The sequence below is a fragment of the Eptatretus burgeri genome, chromosome 19 (assembly GCF_056783735.1).
Source record: "Eptatretus burgeri isolate ZD-2024b chromosome 19, Ebu_testis_v1, whole genome shotgun sequence".
Lineage (NCBI taxonomy): Eukaryota > Metazoa > Chordata > Myxini > Myxiniformes > Myxinidae > Eptatretus > Eptatretus burgeri.
Window position 1 is genome coordinate 1,073,385 of NC_140979.1, and position 16,500 is coordinate 1,089,884.

The window sequence follows — 16,500 nt, forward strand, 5'->3', positions numbered from 1 at the left end:
GAACCACTTCAGATGCCAAGATGGTAACTGTGTGACTGGATCTTGGCGTTGTGACGGCCGATATGACTGTTACGATGGAAGTGATGAACAAGATTGCCGTAAGTGGAGCTTCACTGAAAGAAACTTTGTTTTGTGGTTTGGATGGAACCCAGTTTTGATTGTTACCCTCATGAAGTGGCCGAACAGATCGAGGCGAAACTTTACACATGTGACGTCACATGGTTTAACAGCCATATTGGATTGATGAAAAATATTAAATAATGTTTTCTTTGGAACCGCTTCACCAATTGATGTGAAACTTCACAAATGTGATCCAGTCGTGTCGTGAATGGGGAACACATGTTTTTCATTTAAACTTGATCAGATGCATGGTCTGGCAGGCAGAATTATTTAATTTTTTGATCTGTGTTCTTTTTTTTCTTTTTTTTAATAATACTCACTTGGCTGTGCTTGGATGGTTTGAGGGTAGATGAGTAGAATCTGAAATATGAATCCGATCCATGTTCCTCCTGATGATTTCATCTTTGCTTTTTGCTTCAATGTTTTTGATGTGGAACAACGAAGCATTTCTCGAAAATACGTCAACAAATCAAGTAGTGGGCACGAAATGGGTTGCCAATTTGTAAAGACCAAGGCAGGGTGCCAGACTGGATATAAAACACACAAGATGTCCATTGGAATGTTCTAACTTGCAATTTCTGTTGAGGTTCAAAGTGTCCTCTCATAAATAAAATTGTTCTGTTTGTATGTTCACGTTTTTTGCAAAGACCGCTGGGCTGGCAACCACCACATTTAACACACAGACCAAGTCTGATCCAGGGATTGTCCTCAGGGTATTTTCACCCACCACCTCAACCTTTACACACCCTTAAGAACCCAAAGACCCTAAGACCTCTTGAGATCCCAAACACCCTTTAAGACCATTAAGAGCCTGAAGGCCCTTAAATACCCCAAAACCCTTTGAGACTACAAAAACCCATAAGACCTTGAAGATCCTCAGACCCATAAGACCATTACGACTCGCTCCATGCGTGAAGCCATCTGTTAAGCCATGTGACGATATATGTATGGATTACATCAGTTGCACCCTGACCACACATACACACACACACACACACACACACACACACACACACACACACACACACACACACACACACACACACACACACACACTAATAATTGTGTACTATTGCAATGTATGCTTGTTGTTGTCTTAATGGTTAAATTGGTGGGTTTGGGACACGAGAGTCCTGAGTTCAAATCCTGCTTTGCTGTTCAATTAATACCAGCTGGGGTTGACTCAGCCTGCCATCCTTCTGAGGTCAGCAACCTGAGTACCATCTTGTTGGGATGATTGAGCTGTTCAAGTATCCTGTGTTGAAGTGGTGACCCGTCCAGGACAGGTGACTTATTTGGCATCACTGATGCTCTCCGCAGAGTATGGTCCCAATCGATTACTGCAATGAAGGACTGTACCAATTTGGTCTTCCATTTGGATTGATTTCTTTAAATCTCAATCTAAATTAAATTGAATAATAATAAAATAAACCAATGTCACCCGCAGGGTGACCCGTATCTTGCCAAAAGGTGACCACGTGTGACTTCTTTAAGGTCACACTGAGGTGAACAGAGCTGCTATCCACCAGGAGCGACTCCTTGAGGAATATCTGCCTATGAGAGATTCCGATGAGAATCGTTCTACAGAGTAACCATGAAAAATATGCGTTTGCCTCATAATGTCACCAAATGACGTCATAATGTCTCAAGCTTGACATATCTAGAAAGCACTCATCGAGGTGTTCAATTTGAGGTACTATACGATATGGTTCCGAAAACTTGAAAATTTGACCTTGGGGTGTAATATGTTTGACCTGAGGCACTAACCATGAAGGTCAAGGCCAATCGCCACCAAAAATTAATCAGCTGAGCGCCAGACCATGAACTATATTCCCATGAAGTTTGAAGACGATCCGATCAAAATTACTCAAAAAATAAGGGTTTCGTCGACTCCCCTGATTTGCGACAAAGTGACCTTGACCTTTGACCTTCAAAATTTTATGTGCTGAAAGGGACCTCTATAGGCCTCTGATATGCGAAGTTACAAAAATTTCCAATGACAACTGTGCTCTGCAGAGTGATTTATACGTGATTACAGACAAAAAAAAAAAACAACAACAAAAAAAAACATATGAAGGTCAAGGCCAATCGCCACCAAAAATTCATCAGCTGAGCGCCAGACAATGAACTATATTCCCATGAAGTTTGAGGACAATCCGATCAAAATTACTCAAAAAATAAGGGTTTCGTCGACTCCCCTGATTTGCGCCAAAGTGACCTTGACCTTTGACCTTGACCTTCAAAATTTTGTGCACTGAAAGGGACCTCTATAGGCCTCTGATATGCGAAGTTACAAAAATTTCCGATGATAACTGTGTTCTGCAGATTTTTTTATACGTGATTACAGACAAAAAAAAAACAAAACAAAAAACATACAAGCTGACTAACATTGTGTTGCGGTTGAGGAAATTCGCAAACCACCATTCAGGTCCTGTAGGTGAGATATCTCTGTAAGTGCATGTGTAGTTAGCCCCAAACCCGTTGTTTAGAGGGAATAAATGTGATTCATTCGGGCTGCGACCCTTTAAGATAGCCGTTTTTCTGTTCTATCTTTATTTTGAACCAACCACGTCTCAACCGCCATCACACAACAACCACCAACAGCAACGCCGCTTCACAACAACAACAACGCCAACAGCCACGACCTTTACCTTCACAACTCGCTCCCGCAAACATCACATCACCGCCATTCCAAACGTCGCCATGGCCATGGACCAGCACTTTAAACCCTCCACCACCTTCGCCTCTCCTTCTGCGGCCATTCCCGCACCGCTTGTGGGCACCGAGCGTCAGGCTGTCCTGGCCTCGTGCGGGATGCGCGCCGAGCCGCAGGTGCAAATTGCGGCCTTTCCGAGGAGAAGTCGGATCAGGAATGATACACGCCCACTTCTGATCCGTCCAATCAGCAAGCGCGGGGCGGTTTGGCCCCGCCTCCAGGCGCGTCGGAGTAGAATCGATATATGCAAATTCGAGGATCAGGGGAGACTCACGCCCCTTTTTCTCCGTCCAATGGGCGAGCGTGGCTCCACCCCCGAGCTCGTTCTGATCCAGAAATTTGCATATGGGTTCTCCTGCCGGACTATAAAGCGCCGAGCGCGGGGCGAATTTGGTCAGTTTTGGAGAAAAGTTCGAGGCAGTGAGTTGGAGAAGAGTCAAGGGAGTTGGAGAAAAGGTCGAGGCAGTCAAGTCGGGTCTGGAGAGTAGTCTGTGGAGCCGTGAGTCAAGTCGGGTCTGGAGAGTGGCAGTCTGTCGGGGTTCAGAGTCTGTCGGGGAGCTGCAGAGAGGGGAAGCCTGAAGCCTGGAGCGCGGTCGAGGTGGTTTGCTGCAGTCGGCTGAGGAGAATTGGAGAGGAGGTCGAATAGCTCGGGTCCAAGGCAAGGAAGACGGCGGTCGGCGACGAGGTCGCAGTGGAGTCGCTCGTCGCGGGACCCAAGCAAGCCAGCTATCCTCTTTCCCCAGAGCATCAACAATTCCCCCCTTTCCCCCCCCCCCCGCGCTGAGATAGTGCGAAAAGGGGGCCCCGTTCCCACCCCACTCCAAGCAGCGCCAACGAAACCCGCGAAGGAGCGCGGAGTCGGGGCGCCACCACATTTGCGGCTCATCACAAGACACGGGTAGGATCCACCCGATCTCGCGGCCCACAGGCCCCGTCTGTCCCCTTGTCTTTGAGGGTGGCCCTTTTCTTTTGCTTTTGAGTAAATGTGTTGTCGGTGCCATCTGTAAAGTAAAACTGTGTAAGTGTTGCCGTGTGCTCGCGTAGTCGGTTGTAGATCTGCATTGTTGTGTTTCTTTTGTAACATCTGCTTTTGGTGCATAATTGTTTTTATTGTATCTGTGTGCTCTCCGTGTGCCGCGGAATAAATGTGCATTATGTTGAACTGTTTTCCCGTTTCGCTTCGTCTTTTCTTTACTTGAATCTCCATCTTGCTTCACGTAAAGGGTTGGTAGTTGGCTTAATACGCCCGATAATTAATCGGAACCGTCGAGGCCGACGATAACACCGCTCGGTTATCCCGATAGTACGGAACGCGTCGCTTCAGTGGCCCGTGTCCGGAGTCGACCTGCGGCGAGGTGCGATCGCCCGGTCTACCCTCCGCGTGGGTACATAGGTAGGTCGAATTTGGCGAACAACCCTATCCCACGCGGGGGGCCGATTGGCACGATCGTGCTGAGGCCGAAAGGCCCACCGTGACTAGATCCCGGCGTTAGTCCGAGAGGGTCACGACAGAATTGTCCGTCCGGTGGGCGATGTGCCGCGATTCGTGTTGCGTGGCCGCTCGCACGCCGGCGGGCGCGAATTCGCAATCCTGGTGTCAGGTCGTGGGACACAAACTCATCCCCCTCCTCGCGACACTGGTGTCGGAGAGCGGGAAAACGGGCTCTCCTGTCTCCAGCTAAATTCACGGGAATCGGTCCAGGGGTGAGAGGAGCGACCCCCGATTCCCTCCAAATTACGAGCGATTCAAATTAACCCTTTACAAGAGATAAGATGGCGTCTCAAGGCGAGCGGGAGCCGGGGGTATGAGAAATGGATTTAGAATGTGTAGAATCCATGGTCCAGGCTGAAAAACCCGAGCAGGAAATGTTGGTTGTGCAGGAACACGAACTCCCCCAACTGAACCCAGAGCCCGAAATTGGTGCGGCGGCGGCCGCGGTGTTTGACACCTCCCTCCCCCTCTCCGCCAAAACCCCCCAATCCTTGCCGAATCGGCTCAGCTGAGTGCGCCCGACATGGCCCGGCTATGCGCCATGCTGGCAGGAATCAGTGGGGACATGAACGAAATGAAAAGAAAAATGGATGCGAATACACAACAAATGAACGAAAAGATGAATACGGATGCGCAACAAATGAATGCGAACATAAACAGCAAAATGAACGAAATAAAAACGAAAATGGATACAAATGCGCAAGAAATGAAGGAAGAAATGAAAGAACTGCGGGGTGAGACGCAGAACATGGGCCGAAGCCTGCAGGCGGGCATGAAGGCAGTAACCGGGGAGCTCAAAATGGCGACGCCACGTGTGGGAGCGAACGAACTGGGAGGGGGTGCAACGGCTGTCAGGCCCGCGGTGGAAGCGGGTGAGGGCAAAATAATTCGGGGGGCGTGTTGGGCGAGACTGGTAAAGGTGACGGAGAGAGCAACAGTGACGGTGACGGAGAGGGAAAAATTAAATGGGGAGACCGAAACGTGTGAGACGAGATACGAGGTGACGACAAAGGAAATAAAAATAGTGGAGACAAGTGAGGTAAAGGGTGAAGAAGTGACCGAGTTGGCAGAGACACGGGAGATAGAGGATGAATTTGACGGGGTTAGAGACGCACACACACACACAGAGGTAGTGGAGGATAGTGAGGGTGAGCTCGCGGAACGTGTAGGGACCCGGTGCGAGCAGCTGGATAGCCTCCTCCAGGAACGAGGGGAGGGAGTATGCCCCCTTGAGGCGAGTCATGACCAGGTGGGTTCGGTCGTGCTTTGCAAGGTTGAGGGGAGGAGTGCTGCGAACGGGTGCACGGAAAGCTTGGGGGGTATAGAGGCCCCGGAGCCCCTTGTGGGGACACAAATCCCCAGTGTGATTGTCCCGGTGTGTGTGGTGTCGAGGTGTGTGTTCACGAGTGTGGCGAAATGCGTGTTGCAACGCACGCGTAGCGCGGGTGCAAGGGCGTGTGTGAGAGCGACCGGGTGGGTGACAAAGACCCCGTGTGTGGACGAGACCCCAGGTGTGAGTGCGTCCCCATGTGTGGAAGCGACCCCCTGTGTGAGTGGTGTGGTTGTGAGTGTGCCGGAGTGCGTGCTCCCCAGCACGCCGTGTGTGGATGAGACACCGCGGGCGAGTGCCCCCGCATGTGTGAGTGGTATGGTTTGTGTGAGGGAAATGGCACGAGTGAGTGAGCGGCCGAGTGTGAGGGAGACAGCGTGTGTAAGGTCGCTGTGTGAAAGGGAGATGTCGGTTGGTATGCGGGAGCATGCAGCCGCGTCTCCCGGTGTGAATGTAATGGAGTGGAGAGTGAGCGTCGTAACACACAGGTGTGCGTGGGTTGAATGGCGACGACGACGGCGACAGAGGGACAAAAGCCGGGTCGCGGCTGTAGCTGTTTCGGGGACCGTGCCGGGTTCACCCAGCAGCGAGCGCGAGGTCCGTGCTGTGCAACGCACGAGGCCTCCACGTGCTCGTTTACGGGAGTGAAGCCCGGTCCGGAAACGAGCGCGGTGAATGTTGCCGATCCCGCGACGGACAAAGTTTAGGCAGGATTTCGGATTTGGACCGGACGGGTTCTCCACGCGGGCGTGTGTGTTAAGCTCCAACGGGCAGAGCACATGTGTTCGCGTGGGGAACCCCTCGAGACGTGAGGCTTGTGTTTTTATTGTATGCGCCGGGTGACGTCATGGCTGCGTGCGTGGTTGGAATCCGGCAGGAGGGTGAATCCCTGCCGGATGGTACCGTCCAAGAGGGACGAGGGACGCGAACAGCTGCCATCACGTCACGCCAAGGGTGCGCGGCTGTGAATTGCCGCGCTGGTGCGCAGGTTGCGAGTATCCGCGCTGGTGCTGCGCATGTGAAAAAAAAAGAAAGCCTCGCTTTCGGGTGAACAGGATCCCTGGGCAAGGGGTGGATGATCTCCTTGGACTGGGCACAGGATGACACTAGTTAGGGGGAAGACCGGCTCCATGGGGCAAGGGTAAGTCCTCATGGGGCCCGTGGAATGGATTAGGTGGAGGGATTGTCGCCAGATTTAGGTGGGGAAATGATTTTTTTATTTAGAAGACAGTGACTGACTTGTGAGTGTGTAGAGGGGACGTATTTTAGCTACGTAGTGTTAAATGGAACGTGATACTAGTATAAGGGACGACGTGGGAGCACGAGTTAGTTAGGGGAGGTAGTTAGAAGGATGGCAGAATTCAGCAGTGTGTGTGTTGAAGAGTTGATGAGAGAAGTGGGAGTAAATGTGCTGGGTGAGTGAGTGAGGCCAGCGGGTCTGTGTGAATGGAGCGAATGTGGAATGCATGGTGCGATGAGTGATTGGGGGGGAGGAGTGACTCCCGCCCAAGGGATCCCGGGGTCAGTCGAGAGTGAGTTAGGGGGTAAGTTAAATTGACAAAATGGAAGTCGTTTTGCTGTTGGTGGGAATGTAGGCTCGATACCCATTTGGAGGGGTGCATGAGCCCTGTTGACGGGCTGGGAGCGTGGCTGCGAAAGGTTAGTATCGCTGAGTGGGTACCCCAGGCACCAGGCTAGTCGGCCGTGGTAGGCCAAGGGCCCATGGGGGGCCGGGATAGCGTAGTGGGCACGGGTGCGCCCGCTTGGTGCGGGGGCCCGGGGCGCCGTTAGCCGCGTGGGCAGTGTTGTGGGCACGGGTGACCCTCGGAAAGGGGTCCGGGAAGCCAGCCTGCCACGTGTGCGTTTCAGGGGAGGTGCCATGGGGGGCACTCCCCGGTGTTTAGGGAACTGGTAGGCTCGGAGGCAGTGTAGTGCCCGGGGGTGCCATAGCTGGAGATTCGGCAGAGGGTCGTGCCTGCCAAGGGGAGCCACGCGTCCCAGCCATGAGACCGTGTGAGGGCACGGAAAGAAAATTGGGGGACGAGGCCCGAAATTTGTGAGGACACCAACACAGGCGACGGGAATCTGGGTTTTTAGAACCAATAGCTTAAGCGAGAGGCGCTTGTTGAAAGCCCCGGGGTAGTTTAACAGTTAAATGGTTAGGGTAGATTAGGAGATGTACACCTCCGCACCATCCATCCCCTCGCTCTCGTTGTGGGCCGCTGGACCCACTTTGTGTTATAGATTGCTGAAGTCTGGGGAGGCCATCTTGAGGCTTGAGTTGGGCCTCGGCGCAGGACGCGAGCTCTCCCTTATTCCCCTCCGTTAAGGGAACGTAGGGGTTGGGAGTAGGCTAGGTGACAGGATAGGTTAGCCGAACAAGGACGATAAAGGGGGTTAGGGGACGAATTATCGTGGGAAGTAAAAATAAAAACAACAAAAAAATAAGTTGGGGCTAAATTGGGTTTCACAAATTAAGGGAGTGGGTATGTACAGTGACAGGCAAAGGCGATAGGTGGGAGGGAGACCGTAGGGTAGGTCCGAGCCCACCTTCCGAGTGGCCAGCACCACCGCACTCCCTCCACCAACCTCCACTGCAAGGCAAAGGCCGGCCCACTTCATCGGCAGCTGTTGTTTTGCTGCAAGGCCTGTGCCGGCTGGATCATCTGCAGCTGCTGTGCTGCAAGGCCTGTACCGGCCGGATCGTCTGCAGCTGTTTTCTGCAAGGCCTGTGCCGGCCAATTCATCTGCCGGCTGTGTTTGCCTGCAGCGGCCTGGTTCTGCAGGCTGTGTTTGCCTGCTGCCCTTGCCATGCCATGCCCACGGCCCATGTTCACCAGCCCCCGTTCAATTTTGCTTTGCCCCCCCCCCTGTTCATTTCCATGTGCGCCAGGATCAAGGCAACAGTTTGCAAGCTGCGAGAACTGCCCTGTTGGCAGCTACAACACGGGCCTGCAGTGGCGGCCCGTGCACCGTGTTTGCGTCCATCCATTCATCCATTCATCCATCCATCCATCCGTTGTTCATTGCGTGTGCCACTTGAGCTGGCACGGAGACTGCGTTTGTGCAGCCGATGCACCATTGTGGTTTACTGCGTTCAGTTCAAAAGGGGAGGCCGAGGACTGCGTGTGAGCAGCCAGCCACGTTCCCTGTCACCTGCATTGCTTGAGCCAGAGACTGCATGCGAGCAGCCTGGCTCCCTGCTAACTGCTTTCTTTTTGCAGAGTCCATTGATCCTGGGCCATGGTTTAGTGTAAAATTTGTAAGTTAAGGTTAAGATGTACTGTACATATGAGTGCGCCCCCAGCATGTCTGTCTTAGCGCCGGCAATTTTATTTAAGTCGTCCGTGTGAGTGGGTTTGTTTAGTTAGTTACTCAGCCCTCAGGTTATTTATTTTGGGGACACGAATACCATGAATGTTGCACTCAGGGATCCGTAGGTAAAACGTACCAGGGGAGAACTACACATGATGGCACACGAAAATTTGACGACTCGGGACGAGTCTGTAAAAAGGGGAGGGGGAAGTGTTGCGGTTGAGGAAATTCGCAAACCACCATTCAGGTCCTGCAGGTGAGATATCTCTGTAAGTGCATGTGTAGTTAGCCCCAAACCCGTTGTTTAGAGGGAATAAATGTGATTCATTCGGGCTGCGACCCTTTAAGATTGCCGTTTTTCTGTTCTATCTTTATTTTGAACCAACCACGTCTCAACCGCCATCACAACAACAACAACGCCAACAGCCACGACCTTTACCTTCACAACTCGCTCCCACAAACATCGCATCACCGCCATTCCAAACGTCGCCATGGCCATGGACCAGCACTTTAAACCCTCCACCACCTTCACCTCTCCTCCTTCTACCTCCAAATTTGAGGATCAGGGGAGACTCACGCCCCTTTTTCTCTGTCCAATGGGCGAGAGTGGCTCCACCCCCGAGCTCGTTCTGATCCAGAAATTTGCATATGGATTCTCCTGCCGGACTATAAAGCGCCGAGCGCGGGGAGAATTTGGTCAGTTTTGGAGAAAAGTTCGAGGCAGTGAGTTGGAGAAGAGTCAAGGGAGTTGGAGAAAAGGTCGAGGCAGTCAAGTCGGGTCTAGAGAGGAGCAGTCTGTGGAGCCGTGAGTCAAGTCGGGTCTGGAGAGTGGCAGTCTGTCGGGGTTCGGAGTCTGTCGGGGAGCTGCAGAGAGGGGAAGCTTGAAGCCTGGAGCGCGGTCGAGGTGGTTTGCTGCAGTCGGCTGAGGAGAATTGGGGAGGAGGTCGAATAGCTCGGGTCCAACGCAAGGAAGACGGCGGTCAGCGACGAGGTCGCAGTGGAGTCGCTCGTCGCGGGACCCAAGCAATCCAGCTATCCTCTTTCCCCAGAGCATCAACAATTCCCCCCTTTCCCTCCCCCCCACGCTGAGATAGCGCGAAAAGGGGGCCCCGTTCCCACCCCACTCCAAGCAGTGCCAACGAAACCCGCGAAGGAGCGTGGAGTCGGGGCGCCGCCACATTTGCGGCTCATCACAAGACACAGGTAGGATCCACCGGGTCTCGCGGCCCACAGGCCCCGTCTGTCCCCTTGTCTTTGAGGGTGGCCCTTTTCTTTTGCTTTTGAGTAAATGTGTTGTCGGCACCGTCTGTAAAGTAAAACTGTGAAAGTGTTGCCGTGTGCTCGCGTAGTCGGTAGTAGATCTGCATTGTTGTGTTTCTTTTGTAACATCTGTTTTTGGTGCATAATTGTTGTAATTGTATATGCGTGCTCTCCGTGTGCCGCGGAATAAATGTGCATTTAATGTTGAACTGTTTTCCCGTTTTACTTAGTCTTTTCTTTAATTGAATCTCCATCTTACTTCACGTAAAGGGTTGGTAGTGGGCTTAATACGCCCGATAATCGGAACCGTCGAGGCCGACGATAACACCGCTCGGTTATCCCGATAGTACGGAACGGGTCGCTTAAGTGGCCCGTGTCTGGAGTCGACCTGCCGCGAGGTGCGATCGCCCGGTCTACCCTCCGCGTGGGGACTTGGGTTGGTCGAATTTGGCGAACAACCCTATCCCACGCGGGGGGCCGATTGGCACGATTGTGGTGAGGCCGAAAGGCCCACCCGTGACTAGATCCCGGCATTAGTCCGAGAGGGTCACGACAGAATTGTCCATCCGGTGGGTGACGTGCCGCGATTCGAGTTACGTGGCCGCTCGCACGCCGGCGGGCGCGAATTCGCAACAATATCTTGCAAAACTTCGTTTTGGCAAGATAAAAAGTTCATGGGTGAGTGTCAGGTGTCCCATTAAAGCGGCACGGCTTAGTACCTGGCTTGGTACCCAGCTTGGTACACAGTCATCACCGCCAGCAGTTATAAAATGGTAGTTATGGTTACATCTGTTCTTAACTACATAACACACCAGTACACAAACACCACACAACACAATTCCTGGTGATGGTGTGCAATCTCTGATTGATCTTTTTCTTGTTTTCTTTTTGTTGTGGATTATGCAGCTTCTCCCACTTGTCCGCCTCATTATTTTGTTTGTGGTGGAGGTCGATGCTTACCTTCATATTGGGTTTGTGATGGAGAGGTGGACTGCAATGACCGATCTGATGAAGATCCAGAAACCTGTGGTGAGTTCAAATACTGTTTTATATTCTAATATTGAGTTTAATTATCCCATATTTTTCGTTAAGCATATTGTTACGAATTTCACCGGTTCGACACCACGCACGACCGCTTCGGGCCCAACCGCAGTCGAGTGTCCGCCTAAAACCGGTATTCAGTCGGAGCTTCCGGACAACTCCGGAAACTTGCTTCGGATGCCTTAATGCACCATAAACTGCCAATATTCTGTCCACGTGGAACAAGGTTAATCGCCAAATCTCGATATACCTAATTATGCGTGCAGACAGAAGTACCGAGAATTTAAACCTCGACGGAACTTGTACGTAAACGAGCCGCTTAACGCGCTCGTTCCGTGTGCGATGCCAAGCGGTTTTAATCGCCAAGTTCCGTCGGACCAAATGACCACTTTTATTGGCTTTAACAGCTTGCTAATTTCCCGAACGTGCCGTGGAAGTCAATGGGAGGAAATGGACGCAACGAGCAGTTTTACATTCACACAACGGGGCATTTATTAAACAAGCAAGCAATCAATGGGGGAAGGGGACATGACACGAGCAAAGCCTACAGCCGATGACTATTCACTTATGTACAGGCATGCACTTAAATCATTTCTACTTATAAAGACAAGGCGCCACAGGACACTTTCATACAAAACCCAGAAAAGGAACGGGCCCGTGAGCCTTTATTCCAACTCGGAGCCTGGATGACCGAAGGCTCACAAGAGGCTGGGCAGGTTACCTGGCCGCCCCTTGTGACGGCTCGAAGGTCTTCAGGTCGGTGACCCCTGGTGACTCTGCTTGGCCCTTGTGTCCCATTGCGCCAGTCGCTTGAGCGGACGGGCGGCTTGAGCAGCTGGGCGAGCAGTTTGAGTGGCTGCTTGGTTCCCATCGGTGGTCCGGCTCTCTTCGGCGCCCTTTTGTCGGGCCCGGCCGGCGATGCTTTCGGAGGAGTGAACGGGTCCTTGGCTCTTTTAGAGTTGATGCTCTTTAATGACCCGTCCATTACCTCAGCGACGCTGCTCGACCGCCGTCAGGGTTGTTTTCCCAGACCTCCAAGCTCCGCCGCTGCCGCTGGCTCTTCTTACCCGGACTGCGACGACTCGCTGGACTCCACCGCAGCTGGCACTTTGGCTTCTCCTCCCGATTGGCAATGACTTCCGAAGCCCCTACTGGCACTGCTCGCCCGGCGACGACTTCTCTCCATAGCTCTGATAACTGCTCTCTCCAGGCGAGCTCCGCTCTTTATTGGTGGGGGCGAGCTGCCCCTTGAACTCTCACCCGAGGCCGGGCCCCACCCACTCTTCACCTCCGACCTCGAAAGCCTCGCTGGAAACCTCATGTCCGACGTCACGAGTTGGTTTCGGGGAAGCCGTCCTGTGATCCATATATATGCAAATCGGCTCGTGTTGTTTGTTCATGTTTGTTGGAGATGATGGTTGCGATGTTTGTTCACGTTGTAGGAGAAGATGGTTGGCGCGGAGATGGTGTTGTTCGTCGAGAAGATGGCGGTTGGTGTTGTTTGTTCGCGTTTATCGGAGATGATGGTTGCGATGTTTGTTCGCGTTGTCGGAGATGATGGTTGGCGCAGAGATGGCGTTGTTCATCGAGGAGATGGCGGTGTTGCGATGTTTTAAAATAAAAGATAGAGAAGAATGACTCCCTCAAAGATTCATAGCCCGGCACACGAACAATGGCCTTCACACATCGGTGGGGGGGATCCTAACCTGAAAGACATACAGAGAACAAGTATTTGATACACTGCCGATTTTGCAGGTTTTCCCACTTACAAAGCATGTAGAGGTCTGTAATTTTTTATCATGGGTACACTTCAACTGTGAAAGATGGAATCTGAAACAAAAATCCTGAAAATCACATTGTATGATTTTTAAATAATTAATTTGCATTTTATTGCATGAAATAAGTATTTGATCACCTACCAACCAGTAAGAATTCCGGCTCTCACAGACCTGTTAGTTTTGTCTTTAAGAAGCCCTCCCATTCTCCACTCATTACCTGTATTAACTGCACCTGTTTGAACTCGTTATCTGCATCAAAGACAGCTGTCCACACTCAATCAATCAGACTCCAACCTCTCCACAATGGGCAAGACCAGAGAGCTGTCTAAGGACATCAGGGACAAAATTGTAGACTTGCACAAGGCTGGGATGGGCTTCAGGACAATAGGCAATCAGCTTGGTGAGAAGCCAACTGTTGGCACAATTATTAGAAAATGGAAGAAGTTCAAGACAACAGTCAATCTCCCTCGGTCTGGGGCTCCATGCAAGATCTCACCTCGTGGAGCCTCAATGATCATGAGAAAGGTGAGGGATCAGCCTAAAACTACATGGCAGGACCTGGTCAATGACCTGAAGAGAGCTGGGACCACAGTATCAAAGAAAACCACAAGTAACACACTTCGCCGTCATGGATTAAAATCCTGCAGCGCACGCAAGGTCCCTCTGCTCAAACCAACACATGTCCAGGCTCGTCTGAAGTTTGCCAATGACCATCTGGATGATCCAGAGGAGGAATGGGAGAAGGTCATGTGGTCTGATGAGACCAAAATATAGCTTTTTGGTTTCAACTCCACTCGCCGTGTTTGGAGGAAGAAGAAGGATGAGTTCAACCCCAAGAACACCATCCCAACCGTGAAACATGGAGGTGGAAACATCATTCTTTGGGGATGCTTTTCTGCAAAGGGGACAGGATGACTGCACCGTATTGAGGGGAGGTTGGATGGAGCCATGTATCACGAGATCTTGGCCAACAACCTCCTTCCCTCAACAAGAGCATTGAAGATGGGGCGTGGCTGGGTCTTCCAGCATGACAACGACCCGAAACACACAGCCAGGGAAACTAAGGAGTGGCTCCGTAAGAAGCATCTCAAGGTCCTGGAGTGGCCTAGCCAGTCTCCAGACCTGAACCCAATAGAAAATCTTTGGAGGGAGCTGAAAGTCTGTGTTGCCCAGCGACAGCCCCCGAACTTGAAGGATCTGGAGAAGATCTGTATGGAGGAGTGGGCCAAAATCCCTGCTGCAGTCTGTGCAAACCTGGTTAAGAACAACAGGAAACATCTGATCTCTGTAATTGCAAACAAAGGTTTCTGTACCAAACATTAAGTTCTGTTTTTCTGATGTATCAAATACTTATTTCATGCAATAAAATGCAAATTAATTATTTAAAAATCATACAATGTGATTTTCAGGATTTTTGTTTTAGATTCCATCTTTCACAGCTGAAATGTACCTATGATAAAAATTACAGATCTCCACGTGCTTTGTAAGTGGGAAAACCTGCAAAATCGGCAGTGTATCAAATACTTGTTCTCCCCACTGTACTTATCGAAATAACTGATCTTTGGGGAACCTGAATGATGTTCTGTGAATTTCTACAACCGCTTTATCAATTCCACAACCGCATACATCTATTTTCTTTGGAAACGCTTCATCAATTGATGTGAAACATCACAAATGTGATCTCGTCGTGATGGGGAACACATGTTTTAAATTTCAACTTGATCGGACGCATGGTCTGGCAGCCAGAATTATTTAATTTTTTGTTCTGGTTCTTGTTCCTTTTTTTCAAATAAGGCTCACTTGGCTGTGCTTGGATGGGTTGAGGGTGGAGGAACAGCGTCGAAAATGTGAATCCTATCCAGGTTCCTCCTGATGACTTCATCTTTGCTTTTTGCTTCAATGTTTTTGATGTGGAACAATGAGCCATTTCTCTACAGGAGGAAATACTGTTGTGGGGCTGAGTTTCGGCAGCGAGCACGACTGCGAGATGGCTCAGTAGAGTCGGCTCCACCGAACACCCGGAATTTATAGGTCGTCACCTCGGATAACTCCGGAGCCGACGGGTCCCTTATTGGACGGAAGATCGCCAATAGGTCGACCGTGGTGGATAGGGTCGATCGCCAATTTCAATTTACCTAAATACCTGTGTCGTCCAAACTACCGGGGAAATTCACCCTCGGCGGAGCTCGAGCGGAACGAGCCGTTAGCGTGCTCGAACCGTGCGTAACCTGAGCGGATGGTTACCGAGGTTACAATTTGCCGCTTCCCAATTTCCCAACACGCACCGTGCGAAACCAATGAAAGAAACACAGAAACGAGCTGAAACATTTAACAGGGGATTTATTTATCATGGGGGGAAGGGAACACACAAGAGCAGAGTTAAACCAACTAACTGTAAGAAATGCAGTCAATGTACAAGCAAACACAGGCACTTAACAGTTTCTACTTGCAGACGGGGCCCAAGGACACACACATGCACACACAAATACCCCAAAAGAAGATGGACCTCGAGGTCTTTATTGAAGGTTCCGAGCTCGAGGGAAGATGAGCTGGAAACCAGAGCTATCTTGGACCTTCCTGCCTCGTGCAGCCCTTGACGATCCGGCTCGGCGGGACTTGAACCCGCAGCTCGATGCCGCCGCAAGCACCGGGTACGGAGGGCAGCGTTGGGCTCCAGCACGCTCCTTCGGCAAGCGACGAGACCAGAAGCCAGCGACGAGATGAGACCAGAAGCCAGCGACGAGAAGAGACCAGAAGCCAGCGACGAGACGAGACGAGACGCCAGCGACGAGACGAGACCAGAAGCCAGCGACGAGACGAGACCAGAAGCCAGCGACGAGACGAGATCAGAAGCCAGCGGCGAGACGAGACCAGAAGCCAGCGACGAGACGAGACCAGAAGCCAGCGACGAGACGAGACCAGAAGCCAGCGACCAGACGAGACCAGAAGTCAGCGACCAGACGAGACCTGAAGTCAGCGACCAGACGGGACCAGAAGCCAGCAACCAGACGAGACCAGAAGCCAGCGACCAGACGAGACCAGATGCCAGCAACCAGACGAGACGAGAAGCCAGCGACCAGACGAGACCAGATGCCAGCAACCAGACGAGACGAGAAGCCAGCGACAAGACGAGACCAGAAGCCAGCGACGAGACGAGACCAGAAGCCAGCGACGAGACGGGACCAGAAGCCAGCGACGAGACCAGAAGCCAGGGACTCGACGAGACCAAAAGCCAGCGAGCATACGAGACTAGAAACCAGCGACGAGTCGAGACCAGAAGCCAGCGACGAGACGAGACCAGAAGCCAGCGACCAGACGAGACCAGAAGCCAGAGACGAGACGAGACCAGAAGCCAGCGACCAGACAAGACCAGAAGCCAGATGACCATGCCGTCCCGTCTATTGCTTCCCTCTTTTTCGTCGGGGGCGGGGGGGGGGCGTGTCTCACT

The 16,500-nt window shown here is 51.7% G+C and overlaps 1 protein-coding gene across 5 annotated transcripts in view; it reads left to right on the forward strand.

Annotated features, from left to right (window-relative positions):
• LOC147008364 (uncharacterized) overlaps positions 1-16,500 on the forward strand; it is a 53,378-nt gene that overhangs the window by 2,473 nt on the left and 34,405 nt on the right. For all 5 annotated transcript variants that reach the window (XM_085864988.1, XM_085864989.1, XM_085864980.1 and 2 more), the window contains exons 2-3: positions 1-98; positions 11,140-11,262. The exon at positions 1-98 is cut by the window's left edge and continues 19 nt beyond it. In XM_085864988.1, coding sequence (XP_085721114.1) covers positions 63-98; positions 11,140-11,262 — 159 coding nt within the window. In that variant the 5' untranslated portion in view covers positions 1-62. The remainder of the gene's footprint in view (positions 99-11,139; positions 11,263-16,500) is intronic.